Below are 15,448 nucleotides of genomic sequence, written 5' to 3'. Positions count from 1 at the left end.
CTGTCCTCGTCTTGTAATACCACTTTGTACCTCAAGAGGCAATAGGGAGTCGCTGGAGCGTCCAGTCTGCCCTCAGTCCAACATGAGAAGACAAGGAAGTAGTGCTGCCCAGAAGGCAAGAAACCAAGTTCAACAGCAAAGTAAAGTAATAGAAGCATAACATTGGCTTCTCTTTGCACTGCCGGAGCTGGAGACAGCTCTTGGTGCATAAAGGAATAAAGTTTGAGGCTGAACTCACAACCTTTCTAGACCGGTAAGTAAACAGCTGTTAATGCTAATGTTGGCTATTGCAAAAACTTAAATATAGCAAGGTTAAGCGCAATTTGAAGTAGTAGTCTGTACTTTACTTGAGTATTTCAGTTTTATTTTACTTTATTCTTCTACTCCAGATTTTACACACAAAACAGTTTTGCTCTTAAAATAATTATTTGTTAGATTAAACTTCATATAAAGAAGACGCAGCAGTAGCATCAGTAAGGCTGGGCCATATGGTTAATATCAGTATCATTGTCTGCTTAATGTGTTTCCAACAATAACTTCTCATGATACAGTACATGTAAGGCAATAGGCAATAAAACCCATGAAAATCAAGAACTTCAGTGACTCATTTTGATAGTTCATTCTTAAAGTTGGTTTCTTCTTATTTGGAATATTATTATTCTTTTAGCTCTGTTTTTGGTCTCCACCAGCTCCTGAGGTAATATCCAGCTCTTTAGTGGTAGTCCATGTTCACCATCTGGTCTCTAACTGTGTACGTCTGCTGTTTGGTGCTGAGCAGGTTGCCTACAGTGGATTTTCACGACTGGACAGGTGGGATGTAACTTGCTATAATTTGCTGTGAAGCCGAGGGGAGCTGCAGATCCAGGTGATAATTCTCCCATTACTTCCAGTGACCTTTTTCACAGTCATTAGATACATTATTATTATAAAAACATTGGATCATCGCTGCTTTAAGTACATTTTATAAATACTTGGTAAATGTTTGAATGCAGGACTCTCACCTGTGATAAAGTATTATATTGTTGTGTTACTACCTTTACTCGCGTAAAGGATTTGAATACCTGTGCTGACAGCAATATCATTTTACAGTTTTTCACTTTCATAGCTCCAGTTTTTTCAGATGACAGCAGCACCTGTTCATTTTTAACAGCAATCATCAATCCTCCCCCCTTCTCTCTTTTTTCCTTTATTTCTATTTTGTCTCCATGCAGTCCAAATCCCACCTACCCTGGCTGCCTGTCTGCCTGTCACAACACAACGTGTGAGTATTTATGCAAGCACCATCATGCTTCTCCCCACAGCGCATCTGTATGAGTTTTTAATTGTTTGTTGCAGGATGTAGCCGTCACGTGTCGGCGGGACGCAGGCGGTGATTTGTGTGAAGCGAAATGAGTATTTAGCGAGCCATCGTCCCGCCCCATGACTTTCATCTGCCAACAACCATCTTTATTGATTCCAAACAATCTGCCACGGTGGCGCAGCCGCACAGGGAGGAGGGAGGTGGAGTGTTAGGCCGGAGGAAGGAGAAGGGTTGTAGGGGGAAAAAATAAACTACAAAGGAGATCAACAGGAAATTGGGAGAAGCTCCCTTTTTGTATAAAAGCTTCATCTGTCACAAAGGGGATTGTCTTTTCCTCTCCTGAGCTCTTTGATTCTCCTGTGTCTGGGCCTCTTCTGTTTCTTCTCTTTCCTCCTCCTCCTCCTGCTCATCTCTCTTTCTCGCTGTTTTACTCTACAGGATGGTGGAAAAAATAAACAGATGGAAGAGGGAGGGATAAAGAGACAGAGAGAGGAAGGATGTAGGAGTTCAAACTGAGAGAGGGGGAGGAAAAAGAGGTGGGGATGAAGGGATGGGAGGATGCAGAGCCGGCGGGAGGATGAAGGGATGGAGAGAAAAGAGGGATGGAAAGCCTGATGAACTCATCTAAAGGCGCTCTGGGTTTTTTTAATAAGCAGCAGACTGTGAAGCTACTCTCCGACTAGTCACTCTGAATAATGAGAGAGATGGGGAGAGAGAGACAGAGGATGAGAGGATGAAAAGACAACGAGACTCATTATCCTCCGACCAATTTTCATCACTGTCCCGTCAGTAATCTCTCCCTCCCTCTCTCTTTCTTTCTCTCTTGTCCTCAACCAGTCCACAGCTCTGTTTGTGATGACAGATGAAGACCAATTACGCTAACTGATTCGTTAACTTGAAGGCTGATTCCCTGCCATCTTCCTGAACATACACTGATAATCCTGTTGGCCCTGGAAATTACTTGCTGCTCACGGCCCGCCAACACACCTGTGTGCACGCGCAAATGTGTGTGTACCTTTAATACCTTCAGTGGCAAAGATTTTGTGTGCAAAAGGCCATGGAGGTGTGTGTGTGTGTGTGTTTGTGTTGAAAAACATCAACTGCTTGTTCAGTTAACAGTATCTGAACGCAGTGAACTCTCAGGTGTTTGATGAAAAATTATTTCAGGCTGATGACCGCTGTTGCTGACTTTGTTCGTCGCAGTCTAATAGGTTACTGCCTTGTCAACATTTTCTTGGCACAACATATTTGTTGCTGTTCTGCTTGTGTTTCGAGACACGGAATCAACAAAATTGTTGGTCTGTCCATTTGTTTATTGATTTTGCATTGTGTCATTTTAATCTAAGTGACTCTTATTCAGAACCTGCATTTCTCTGCTGTTGTACTGTTTCTGGTTTGGCTGAAATGCTCTCACATGTAAAATGAAGGAAATTGGTGGCTTTGCAATTTTGCTGAATGGTTTTTATCGCAGCAAGCTTTCTGGATGTGGTTTTCATTATGCTGTGTCTCAGCTGTTCATTGTGTTGTTGCAGGCAGTTAATTGCAGTGTGATAAGCTAATTTATTTATGTGCTGGTTTTGTCATATACAGTGAAGTGTATTGCATAATGTGTCACAAATCTCTCACTGACTGTGAATAGTAGGTAAACAAAGATTTATTTATATAGCATTTTCCAAAATAAAAGTTAAAGTGCTTCACAATGAACAGATTTGTCTTGATAAAATTTGGTCCTACCCGACAGCAGCAGTTGTAATCACTCAAAGTGGGAAGATTGTCACTCTCTTAACTCTTGTTGTTGGACTAAAATTATGGGCGGAAAGAAAGGAGGGGAGAGCTGCGCGCTGTAATAACTCTGATGCAGTCTGTTTACCTCAAAGATCAATGTTTTGGCACATCTTGCCTTCTAAACAGCTGAAATCACTGTCTGTTTGTGCTAAATTTACTCCACACCATTTTACTTAAGTGTCCCAATTGTGAAATTTATGCTCTGGTGCCTTAAAAATTTCCCACAGTTGAACAAAACAAGTAGTTCATGACATGTTCTCAATAGAGGGTGTTGCATTGTATAAAGATGAGTCATATGACTTTATAGCTGTCAGTTATGATGCAAAAATAATGATGATTCACACTGTAGGTGTCCAAAAATCTCTTTTTCCTGCTTACTATAGACTAAACAGATGAGTGTTTGTTATATAAGACGTAGTGAATAAGGGTGTGATTTCAGAAATGCTCTCAGTACTGCAGTGGTTAGCAGACTTTATGTGACAGGAGTTGATGGTGCTAAGATCTCTCTCTTTTTTAATAAACTGTGTGAACTTATTGTCCCTTTAGCAACTGGGCCAAGCTAAGTGACTGTCAGTAATCTTGTTAGCTTTGTTGTTCCTCCTCAGTAACATAACATGAACAAGTGAATGTCACTTTGTGGTGTGACTGCCACTTAAGGATAAAAGTCAGTAAACATCTAACTGACACACAGCACATAGTGTCTTAGACAGGTGCTTGAAATCAGTGAATACAGAAATATCTGCCTCCTTCGTTGTCCTCTTGGGTCCCTTTTCTGAGATCCACAACAAAAGGTCTCCATTCAGGTTGTCACTCATTCAAGATGAGACACTGAGCTGAGCTTTGAATCAACTGCTTTATAAAAGTGACAAGATGAGGTGTTATTTCAGCTGAATCTTATTGGTTAAAGCACTAAAATAAAAAATAAATGGCCATTTAGGGCACTATTAATCACAATTACTTCATCACACTTAGTCATAATCATAAACACTGCTACAAAGGTGGCTCATGTTAGACTAAATGGCAGTTAGCAGTGACAATCACCACTGTGGGATGTGAGCTTTATTAACAACATGAGAAGACTAACAGAGCTCCAGAGTTTCACATTTATATGCCAAGAAAAACCATGACAGCACACAGTACTCAGAGAGTACTCAGAGAAGAAGAGGGCACAATTTGAAATTACTGACAGATATGATGAACACAGTCAGCGGCCTGTGAAAGTGTTGGTAATGGACTGTTCAAACTAATATGATCCAGCTGTGTGGCAGAGTTTGCAATCATGTATTTAAGTTGTTTTTAAAGGAAGTTTCAATTTCATTCTTGACCTCAATGATTCCACCACAAGGTCCATTTACAAGTTGTTCTTTAGCTTTCAGTCACATCACAGGATGTTTATCAGCAGGTGGAGTTGACCATTTGTTCAAATTACCCTCCGATCTCTTGTGCAGTTTCCAGTCTATTACCATTGTTTTCTCATTCTGAAATATGTTGCCCTCACAGCAGCACACATAATCTAATGTTGCTTCAACATAGATCGACCTACCAGCTCTCAAATAAGCTACAGTATACCCTGCTATATGTAAATATTTGAACAGCAGCTCATCTGAAATGAAAAAAATGAAATTTAAGTCCTGACTTTCAGCTTTAATTAACAGGTTTTTACATCCACAGTGCAGGAACCGTAACCCTGTGAATCTTGTTGCACTCTTTAAAAATAGCTGTGAGAATTTAGCAGAAACCTCTGTATAAGCTTTCAGCCTCCTGCATCTGCTGCACAGGCTTTTGTTTATGTATTAGTTCATGCATGTGTGAGTACATGAAGGTGCGTCTGTATAACAGTATTTGTACAAACGTCTCTGAATACATATCATACCTTATCCCTGTTTCACATCAAATGTGTTTTTAAAGACAAAACAATAGAAATTGTCTCACTGTTCAAAATCTCTGCACCTTTCATGACTGCAGCTACAGCAGATGCTTGAATGCAGAGAAAAACTTATCTTGCACAACTGTGCAAGGAAACTTGCTGCCAATGCTATGCTACATTTATATGCTAATACACTGTATAGATACTCCTCCAGAGTCTAGGGATGAAGATTTCTGATGTTTGTATGATATGTTGCTATCTTGGAACACAACAGCAACTGTGGGCTGCTTTTTTTTTCTCTGTAGCGTTTTCTACATTGAATAAGACTGATTAAAAAGCTACCTGATGGAATGATATCGCGATCATGCTGGGAGACAGAGAAACCTGTTAAGAAAGTAGCCCTACATGTTTCTGCATTGTGCTGATCTCGGAGAAATTACAGAGAAGGTAAATTAGTCCTGACACTGCGGGAGTCAGACCTCTTGGAACAAATTCAAGGCGTCCAGCTGAGCTTTGGACCCTGGTTGTGGAGGAATGTAGGTACAGTTTACAAGTGTGTGGGAGTGTATGTGTGCAATCAGCATGTATTAGTAAAATGTTTTAAGCCTTTCAAGGTATTTCTCTTCTAAGAAAATTGAGAGTCGGCAGGAAAAAGTGGAAGGAAAATAGCGGCCGGCACTCAGGAAGGATGAGGATCTGGCAGTTAGGTGAGGTGGGTGATGTGTATGGATGAGGCCATGATGGAGAGAGCGAGAGAAGAGGGAGGAGGGTGATGTTTACGGGTGGGGGGCAGCGAGGCCAGTAAACTGCTTGTGAAATGAAAATGGCTCTTTAGCAGAATCCAGGACACTTGGGCGCTGCGCTGGATCAATGTCTCTGATTTACTGTCTGAAAGCCTGTCAGAGAGGGAGAGAAGCAGGGGGGGGGACAGAGGCTGGGGGAGGAGGAGGCTGGACAGAGAGAAGTTAGAGCTTAGAGGTAGAAGAGTCCTTTAATGGAAGGAGAAAGAGGAGAGACAGGGAGAGGTAAGGATGAAGAGGGAAATTGTCCGTCAGAGTGACAGTGCGAGGAGGCAGAATCAGAGGGATTGCTCCTCAAGTCCTCACGACTGAGATACAAAATCAATCTGTCAAGGCAATGGGGAAGGGCAATCTTGTTTTGTGCAGGGAATTGGTGCGGCCATTTGGGGTAAAATCAATAGGGGACACATGGTGCTTCTTAAATCCTTACTATCCTACAGAGGCCAGCCGTATTGACAAACAGGGGAGTGTACGTAGGCACTACACAAATCCTTAACTTGACCTGTCTGGAAGGAATCTATATTTTGTTGGTGGCCAAGGCCTTTGTGGAATCAGATGAAGGTGGTGCTTTCTGCTGTGCACTCAGGAAATTCATGTAAATGATGAAAAGCCGACTCCGAGGTACTGTCCTGTACTGATATTGATTTTATTATAGGTAATTCATCCAAATCACTTCCCTAGTTTCACATTTCTGTCACATCTGTTTGTCAGTCTGTCTGTCAGGTCTACAATTGGTGATTTTATCATCAAAAAATCTGCTGATTATTCTCTCAAGTATATTATTTAGTCAGTGAAATGTTGGATAAGCTTAGCAGTTACAGCCTCGCTCAGCAGCTCCATCAGTCTGTGCTGAAGCACAGCGGTGATTTGGGCTGAATGCTAACGTCAGCATGCTAATGTGCTCACAGTAACAACGCTATCATGCTTTTGTTACTGTGTTAGCACACTAGCATTTGCTGGCTAGCACAAGGCACAGTTTAGGACAATGGGATATTTTTTCACGTATTTGGTCATAAACCAAAGAGAATTAAAGCTTGATGATGGCACCAGATGAACTATTGGGATCATCAAAGGCAACCCATCCAGTAGCTTTTGAGCTTTTTACTCTGATTCAAAAATCTCAACCTGCCAGTTGCACCAGAGTAAGAGATTGTCAAAGTCACAAGGATTAATCATCCAAGAAACATGAATGTCTGTCTGCATTTTGAGCCAATCAGTGATATTTCACTGAATAAGTGAAAGCTTTGTCCCTCTGACTTTCAGTCTGGAAAATGACAGACTGATATTATACATACAGCCATGCTGTTTGCATGGTTAAAAGATATGCTCATCAAAAATGTCAAGAGCCCAAGGTGATGTCCCCATATGTCTTAGTTTGTGCAACCAAACCCAGAACCCAAAGACATTCAGTTTACTGTGATTTAAATCAGAATTGACAAATCCTCACATTTGAGCAACTGGAACCAGAGAATACTTGAGTTTTTTTGCAGTTATAAGTCTTTGAAATTCCTCTTATTTATTTTCTGCTGATCAGTTAATCAGTTATTCTACCTATTGTTCCTTAGTGTGTGTTTGTGACACTGTGTGTGTGTTTGCCATGTGTCTAACCTGTATCAGACAATATGAGTGTGTGCGCTAAGGGAGGAGTGTGTTCCTGTGAGTACCTCTATGTCTGAGTCAGTAACAGACACACACACACACACACACACACACAGACGCAGGTGGAGCTGTGGGGCCCAGGACGTGTGTTTTCCCAAACCCTCAGGACACGGGGAGTCTGGATGGGTGAGGGGGTGGGGGGGGGTATTTTATTTTTATTTTGAGTGTTTAATGTATTAAAAGGGGCCGGGGTAATGAATTATAATCTTTAATGCAGAAACCGATCGATACCACCCAGAGAATAAATCAGCTTTTACTGAGAGCGTCAAAGCCCCTTAATACACTAGGGGAGAGAAAGGGAGTGCATGAGGGAGGAGGAGGAGGAGGGATGGGAGCTGCAGGGACAAACTGTTAGGAGAGGAGGAACGATCCCGAATGGAGCAGAGAGAGAGGATGACGATGAAATAGAGGGGGGGTAAAGAGGAAGGGATGGAGAGATGGATGGAGGCAGAGGGAGGGAAGTTATAGATGAACAGACTCACCTTTGGGCTAACCTCATTGAGTAAAAGCCCGGTGAAAGCACAGAGATTTTGACAGTTTTGTGAGGAGGCAAGGTTGCAGGGTCAGCCGGTGCGTGCGTGCACACACACTCCGCTTGTTATTTTTCCACCTAGTTGTATTGTGTTCTCTCTCGATGATCCCCTCCCAGATTCTGTTGCCTGGAGCAAAGTATAATTAATTGAATTACACCACCACTTCTCGATCAAAGATCACCTCACCGCTCTCTTGTCCCGGTGCCTGCCCCACCAGGGGCCTCTGCTGGGAGAAAATGCCTAACAACAATCCGCGAATTACAACTTTTTATTAACCCAAAGTGAAGTTTCAGTGGTGTGTGCTGATTCTAAATCAGCCGGTCTGCAGAAAGGAGCCTGGGAAGAGTTGAAAAGCAGTTTGATTTGGATTCAGTTGATAGTTGCACAGATTCATCTCAGAAGCAAGCATCAGGACTGAACCAAAATCTAATGCACCTCTAAGTATTTGCGACGCCTGGCTTGTTCAGTTCTAAGTGGTATAAGTGAGGTTTTTGGTCGCTGAAGGCTCTTTAGTAAGACGCAGTCATTAAAATTTGATAGCTCAGGCAAGGAATGGAGGTAAACAGGCCAGGGGGGTGATGAGGAGAAAGATACAGGGCCACAGAGGAGGGTTTTTTGGTTAGAAAAATGAGGGAAAGACCTTCATTGAGAAACAGGGAAAAGAGAGAAATCTTCAGAGAAGAAGAAGAAGGTCTTTACAAGAGGAAGAAGGCCAAAAACGTTGAAAAGGAGGGTTGGAAAAAGTGATGTTCACTGATAGTGTTACACCCCTCAGGTGTTCAATAACTAAACAGCTGAGCAGACTCTTGAGATCCAACCGTGATGTCAAGCGAGGCAGCCATCCATCATTCATCGCTTCAGGAATCAGGGGTGGGGATGGCACTTAATCACTCATTTTGTGCCAAGACTTTTCTCCCAGACTTTTTTTTTTCTTCAAGGCTTTTTTTGACTGATTTTGTGTTGCTGCTGCTTGTTATGCTTGCAGGGACAATGCCATCCTTCAAAATAGTGGTTTATTTCAGCGAGAGATCATGCTGAATAAACAAGGGTCATTTTGCAAACCAATCACATTCCTGTTTTTTTATTCATCCTCCTTTTCGAGTGCTCCTCTTTAAGGGTTTCTTGATAATGCACCAAGGTTTATAAATGGAGAAAAATAACTTGTGACCGTTCTCGCTGTGTGCGCAGCCACAAGGCTCCTCCGTTGAGAATTTAAAGCCTTACCCTTCACTGTTTGTCTGTGGGCGCTGTCTGTCTGTGTGCCTGAGGGCGTGTGATTGTTGCATTGCACTCATAATAAGCCTCTGAGTGACTGGCAGAACCAATATCTTGCTATCGCTTTGCCCTGCGTTCACTCAGGCAGCTCGGGTGTGCAGCCCCCGTCATGCATCTCAATTCCACAAACACAATGTTCGGAGCCGAGAGAAGGGGCCTGCTTTTTGATTAATGTCACCATGACAACTACATAATTCATGAATTGTATTAGCGATCCATTTGTCATTTGCAAATCATAATTCAGGATGTGTTTGGGGAGGGCTGGCTGCAAAGAAAGAGCTACTGCCTGCTATTATCCTTAGCGCTGTCTCCTGCACACTTAAAAACAAGCCCTACCGGAAATGCTGACGTATCCCCATCCTAATCTGGGTGGCAGAGACTCTTTGGAAGCTGCCCGTCTTATAAGAGGGCCCTTCTAGCTTCATGATGAACTCTCAGGTCTGCTCATTTGAAAGCTGCTAATTCCCTCCTCTTCATCCGTCTGTCTTTCTGTTGACAGAGGGCTGGCCAGCTCTACACTGACACCATTTGGTGCAACAGCGAAAGAGGAGGATTCTCATTAAAACACAAGAGCAGATCATTCGCCATTAGATCAATGACTGGATTTACACAGGAAACACTAAAATGAAAAGGGCTTTACAACCATATGTTTCTACATTCTTATCCCACTGGATTACAGGGAGGTTTATCATTAGATTTATGTATTTATTTTTGCTTACTGCATAAATCTAACTTTCAGAGAAATACTTGCAGATGAATTAATAATAATTTAATTAATAATTTCTTTACCAGATTTCTTTAGATTTCTGTGGCGCCTTTGTCTCAGTCTGTCTCAGACATTTTGTGAGTACCTGGTTTAACAGCTTCTCCTTTTTACCTGGAAGCACGTCTCACAAAGTATGTGATCAGCACTTAAAAGTGATACTTTTTTTGACTTTGAGTGAGCCAACTTAAAGAAGAGGCGATCAGAGGGAACAGCAGGAACGCTGAACATTTTAAGTTAATCCCATAAAGGTTTATGGAAGACAAGATGAAGCACTTCTAGCGCTGAACTTTAATGCTTAAGTGAAATTTGCATAAGGCTTCTACCTCTACCCGCTCTGCTCTACTTGTTTATTTCTCCCACCATGTAACTACAATACATGTATGCTACATATATGATGCTCCTAATGAATCTACATTGATATTGATTTCTTCTAAGCATCTGTAATTAAGTGTTTTCATACACACTGTAGAACTGAGTGATTTACAGAGCGTGTATGGAACCCCAAAGGCTGAGACAAAAACACAGCTGAAAGCATCAATAAATAATAGTTTTAAAAAAGGAATGTAAAAAGAATATATAAATATAAATATATTTTAAAAATATATATAAATCTTTATACTCTTTATACTTTTCCTTTAACCTCTGATCAGTTGGTCCTTGAAGAATTAATGCACTTTGAAACTCAAGATACTATGTACTGTGTTTGTGAACTTCCAAGTAGCATTGCCTAGCTAACTTTTTAAGAGTCCATACAGTGATATTCTGCAGCGGTAGCCTATATATTACATTACGTGGATGATTAACATTACGTTGACTGGCTGCTGTAGTTTTATGACTAATCTTAGTTTTAGCTAGGTAGCTATATTTAGCTGAAAACGCTTGTGCTCAGTGTGTTTAGCACCAGTGTTTTCAGCTAACCCAGCTAGCCACACAGTCTCTACTATTATTTGGTTAGGGTTAGGGAAAGATCATAATTTGGGCTAATATCACTGTTTTGTGATTTAAGTTAAAATAAACAAATGTCAACTTAAAACCTAGGAATAGATAAATAATTAAATTTGTGTAAGATCAATAAGCAGGTAGAAGCTAAGGGAGTTAAAAATAAAATGAGCTTAAAGAGAATTACAGAACATACTGTATATTAGCCTGTTTATCAGCTGAGTTGTAGTAAAAGAAAGAAAATATATATTTATTGTTGTATTCGGTTTAGTCTTCTAAAGGTTTACTACATTTTGTCAGACTCCACACTAGAGAGGTAGCTAATTCCTTGACAACTCAGCAACACTGGAAATCACTGATAGAAGGATTTATTTATTCATGTATTCAAAAATACTACAAGGATCATATATTTAAAATAGTCAGACATACAAAAACCTGTATTACAACAATTTGCTGGAAGCACATATTATAAAACATTTGTTTGTTATAATTGAGAGTTGACTGAAGGTCTTTCTCAGGCCGCTGCGGTGTCATCACTGGAGTGTTGATTGTCTGGAAGGCAGAGAAGATAACATGCACGTGCATGTTTTAATTAAAAGGATAAGATCTGTATTTTGAGAGATTGCACATGTTATGACCACTCTCTTGTCCAATTTTTATTCAGCCTGACATTTAACTTGTTGTCCCATGGATCTATTTTGATGTGCTGCACATAGCACATTGGCAAACACACACACACACACTTAAAAATGTTCTACCCAAACAAGTTTTTTACCTCTTTATTTAAAAAATGAAGAATATTTGTGTGAACATTTGAACATTTCTTTCTTATTTTGCAGTGTTTCCCATCTCCCTCATCCCACTTTGTCTTCCTCACCTTTCCCTTCCTCCTCTCTCGACACACTCTCGACACTCTCCTGACTGGTCAGTGGTGCGTCTGCTGCCTGAGGTGCATTCGTTTCGCCTCTCTCTCCCTCCCAGAGGACGGTGGGGTTGTTCTGGCTGGAGCGCAGCCGTGGGCGGGGAGGTGTCTTGTTGTCACCGGGACTGAAGGATTGGGAAACTCCAGAGCCTCCTCTGGCCAACCCCAGCCCCCAGCCGTGACGGGATCCCAGCTTACGACGGCCCCCAGAGCCGGAACGCAAGGCAGGAGTCCCGGGAACTGAAATGTCTGGTTCTGTCTGGGACGGAATTTTTCTCAAGGGAGATGGAGAGACTGGAGCACTGCGGGGATCTGGAAACAGTATGAAATTAAATCAAGGTTGAGAAATAGTTATTATTACTTAAATCCCGTGTTTATACAGAGGTCATGATAGTGATGTTTTACTGTAGGTAACAACATTTTGAATTCAGTTAATCATTGGCTCATTCATTCCAGGATACAAAATCTTTTCTTCTAATGCAAACGCAGTTTCAGAGACTCCGACATTGGCAGGTGCAGAAATGAATTAAGGAAATGTGCTAACTGTGGCTCAGGTGGTGGAGCTGGTCTGCCATTAATCATAGGGTTAGTGGTTTGAATCCTGGCTCCTCCTCTCCACATGTTAAAGTGTCCTTGAGCAAAACATTAAACCCTGAAACCTGCTCCTGATGGCCAGGCAGCCCCCCCAACCATCGGTCTCTGAATGTGTTAATGAGAAGCATCGTGAGGTAGACAATAACTGTAAAGTCAGTGCTAAACGTTTTATGTTAAACCCACAATTTTTGTAACCCACATTAATATAGTCTAGTTATGTGGATATTCTTTAAATAAAGCAATTCCTTTTCATGATTTAATTTCCCTTTGCCTTTGGCATTTAAGATAAATGCTTTCTAATGAACATCTGGTCCATGCGAAGGAGAACTAAGAAATATAAACATAAACACACAACTTGTGCTAATATTATTAGAAAACAAGACATTAATCTCAAAATAAAACATCAACATCTTTACACTCAAGCTATAGGTTGACTGAGTTTAATGCCTGATGGAGGCTTTTTCAATAAATTTAGTTTGCAGGAGTTCCTTATACAGCTCCCTAAAATGTGTACAAATGGTATATGTTCTGAAATTATTTGTGTTCTTTAAATTGCAATTTTTATTCTATTGAAATGCATAAATAAGGTAATAAAAGTTATATCTCCATCTGCACACAGGTAATCTATGGAGCTTTACGAGGATAAAAGCCTGACCTTTATATTCAAAAAGACAATCCTAACCTATTTATCAGTAGATTATATCAAACTGAAAATAATTAAATACAAATTATTCATAAATTCTGACTTATAGCCTTAGCTTAATGAGATGAAGAATTGCTGTGGCAGAACTTGTTCAGAGATTTGCAACACTGACTGGAGACTAGTGATTAAGGTCACGTTAACCAGCCATAAAGGAGGGTAGCTTCAGGGTTAAATGCAGGTGTGATGGGAAAGGTCACCACAAACATAAAAAAGAGGAAGGAGTGAAGAAGTTTTTGTGGCTCTGTTTTAAAGGCAAAAATCATCAGTCCTTAATTAAACTAGTGTTTGAATTATTTTTTACTTTTACACACCATGTGTGCCATCTGTAAAATACAGCAATTCAAATCCACTTTGGAGAGATTTTCTGCTTCTTTCGCTTGGTGTGCAGTTGAAAGACTGAGTGTCTCTCTGGGATACAGGCCTAATAAAAAAACAACCAGGAACAGAAAGAGCCAGGTCTCCCAGTTTGAGTCATGACACACAGTTTAAGAAAGCAGGGTTTTAGGGGGGATAATAGAAAACACAATGGAAGGGAAAATAAAATTAAATGGGCACGGTAATAGTATGTCAAAAGGGGAGAAAAGCATATCTTGAATGCAGGTTGGGGCTTAAATCTTGGCTTTGAAAACGTCTGCAGAGAGTTTTTTTTCTCCCCCTCTCTCTGTCAGTGAATGCATTCCACAGTCAAGGTGCATAAAAAGAGAACGAAGCCTCACGAATCTTTTTCCTTTCAACATGTGGTTAGCAGAGAAAGCCGGCCTCAGTAAGTCTAGGCACTCTACAGGGAGACATCTAAGGGGAAGAGAGTGGTATCAATGCAGACCACACTTGGTAGTCATGAGATGATTTGTATGCATGCCGGTAGCCTCGCTTGATGGGGTGAGCATGTGAGCATATCTTTGTGTTTGTGTGTGAGAAAGAGAGGTGGTGTGCTGGGTTGTGTGTTTGTGTGTGTGTGTGTTTGGGGGGGGTCTCACCAGGCTGAGGTGCATGTGTGTCTGATGTAAATTCGGTGCTGTCGGCCAGGTTTTCCACGCTGCCCGCGGCGGTGAAGAGGGCGCGTCCCTCTCTTCCTCCTCCCCGGGGTTTGATTAGCTTCTTCATCCTGTCTGCGATCCAGTTAGATTTCCTATGAGGACGCAGAGGACAGGGACCATTTACAAACAGGGATGAGCTCGGAGAGTGTGTGCTTGTCTGTGTCTGTGCCCTGATTTTCCACAAAACACAAGGAGGATGCCAAGTGTCACTGGTTGCATCTCCTTCACAATGATGCATTGTGTGTCATGCAGTGTTTGTTCCCTTCAAAATGGGAGCAAAACGTTTCTCTAGGTGCCAACTGTCATTTTTTTATGCCAAAGAAAGCACTTTGTAACGTGACATAAAGGAAAACAATTTGGAAACATTAGAATTAAAATGTCATTACCATATTAAATTGCAGCACTGGGGACAAAATGCACTTTTGTGACAGCTGAACAATTAGCACACAACAATACTAATTATTAAAAATTATAGTATAAAATGCATGTCAGTTGTCCAGTGCAATAAGACATGCTTCTTCTGAATGATCTGTGCATTCTGTTTATGTTACAGCTACTAATGGAGATGGTTTCAGTCATGATACACACACTTTAAGTAACCAGGTTTTTAGGGACAATAGAATAAAGTTCAAACATTTGTTACCATAATTAACACTAATATGTAATAGAAAACTTTCACCTAAAGGATTATATAGACAGATATTACACTATGACCTCAAATCCTGCTCTGAAACATCAACATTTTATAAAACAATTTTATGTTTATGTCAACATCTTGCAGATTTTTTTTTAAATTACTTAAACCTGCAATAACTGATTTTTCAGCCACTTGGGGGCAGAAACAAGCTGTGAACACAGCATCGACATATTCTCACCTTCTCAACAGTAGTTTATTTACAAATCCAGCAGTTATGGAGTGATGTGAATGTTTATTTGCAGTCATGTTTGTGTCCACTTGATGAATGTTAAGTCCAACATTCAATATTCAATATTATTCCAATATTATTTGCTCTGTTTTTGGTCTCTATCAGCTGTTGAGGGCTCTTTAGCTGCTAGATGCCCCACTATGTTCACCAGCTTGTTTCTAACTCTGTCTATGAGAGAGCGAATCATAACAGTAAAGGCAGCTAAACAATAACACAAAATATAAAGCTTGTTAAAGTCAAGGGGAGCTGCAGACTGAGCGACACCCTTTCACACTATCACACTGTTTTCATGTTGTCATTTGATATATTTTATGATTCATTTATTGATTATAGCTGCTTCAA

At 40.9% G+C, this 15,448-nt stretch overlaps 1 protein-coding gene across 1 annotated transcript in view; it reads right to left on the bottom strand.

The window, feature by feature from the left end:
• Window positions 1-11,276: 11,276 nt before the first annotated feature.
• Window positions 11,277-15,448, bottom strand: part of ccdc88b (coiled-coil domain containing 88B) — a 41,005-nt gene continuing 36,833 nt past the window's right edge. The window contains exons 26-28 of the mRNA XM_018660229.2: window positions 14,121-14,272; window positions 11,802-12,158; window positions 11,277-11,476 (exon numbers count right to left, since the gene is read on the bottom strand). Of these exons, the coding sequence (XP_018515745.1) occupies window positions 11,439-11,476; window positions 11,802-12,158; window positions 14,121-14,272 (547 nt within the window). The 3' untranslated portion in view covers window positions 11,277-11,438. The remainder of the gene's footprint in view (window positions 11,477-11,801; window positions 12,159-14,120; window positions 14,273-15,448) is intronic.

Source organism: Lates calcarifer, linkage group LG8 (genome assembly GCF_001640805.2).
Source record: "Lates calcarifer isolate ASB-BC8 linkage group LG8, TLL_Latcal_v3, whole genome shotgun sequence".
Taxonomy (NCBI): domain Eukaryota; kingdom Metazoa; phylum Chordata; class Actinopteri; family Centropomidae; genus Lates; species Lates calcarifer.
Note: the sequence above shows the minus strand (reverse complement) of the source record. Positions and strands in the feature narration are given on the sequence as shown.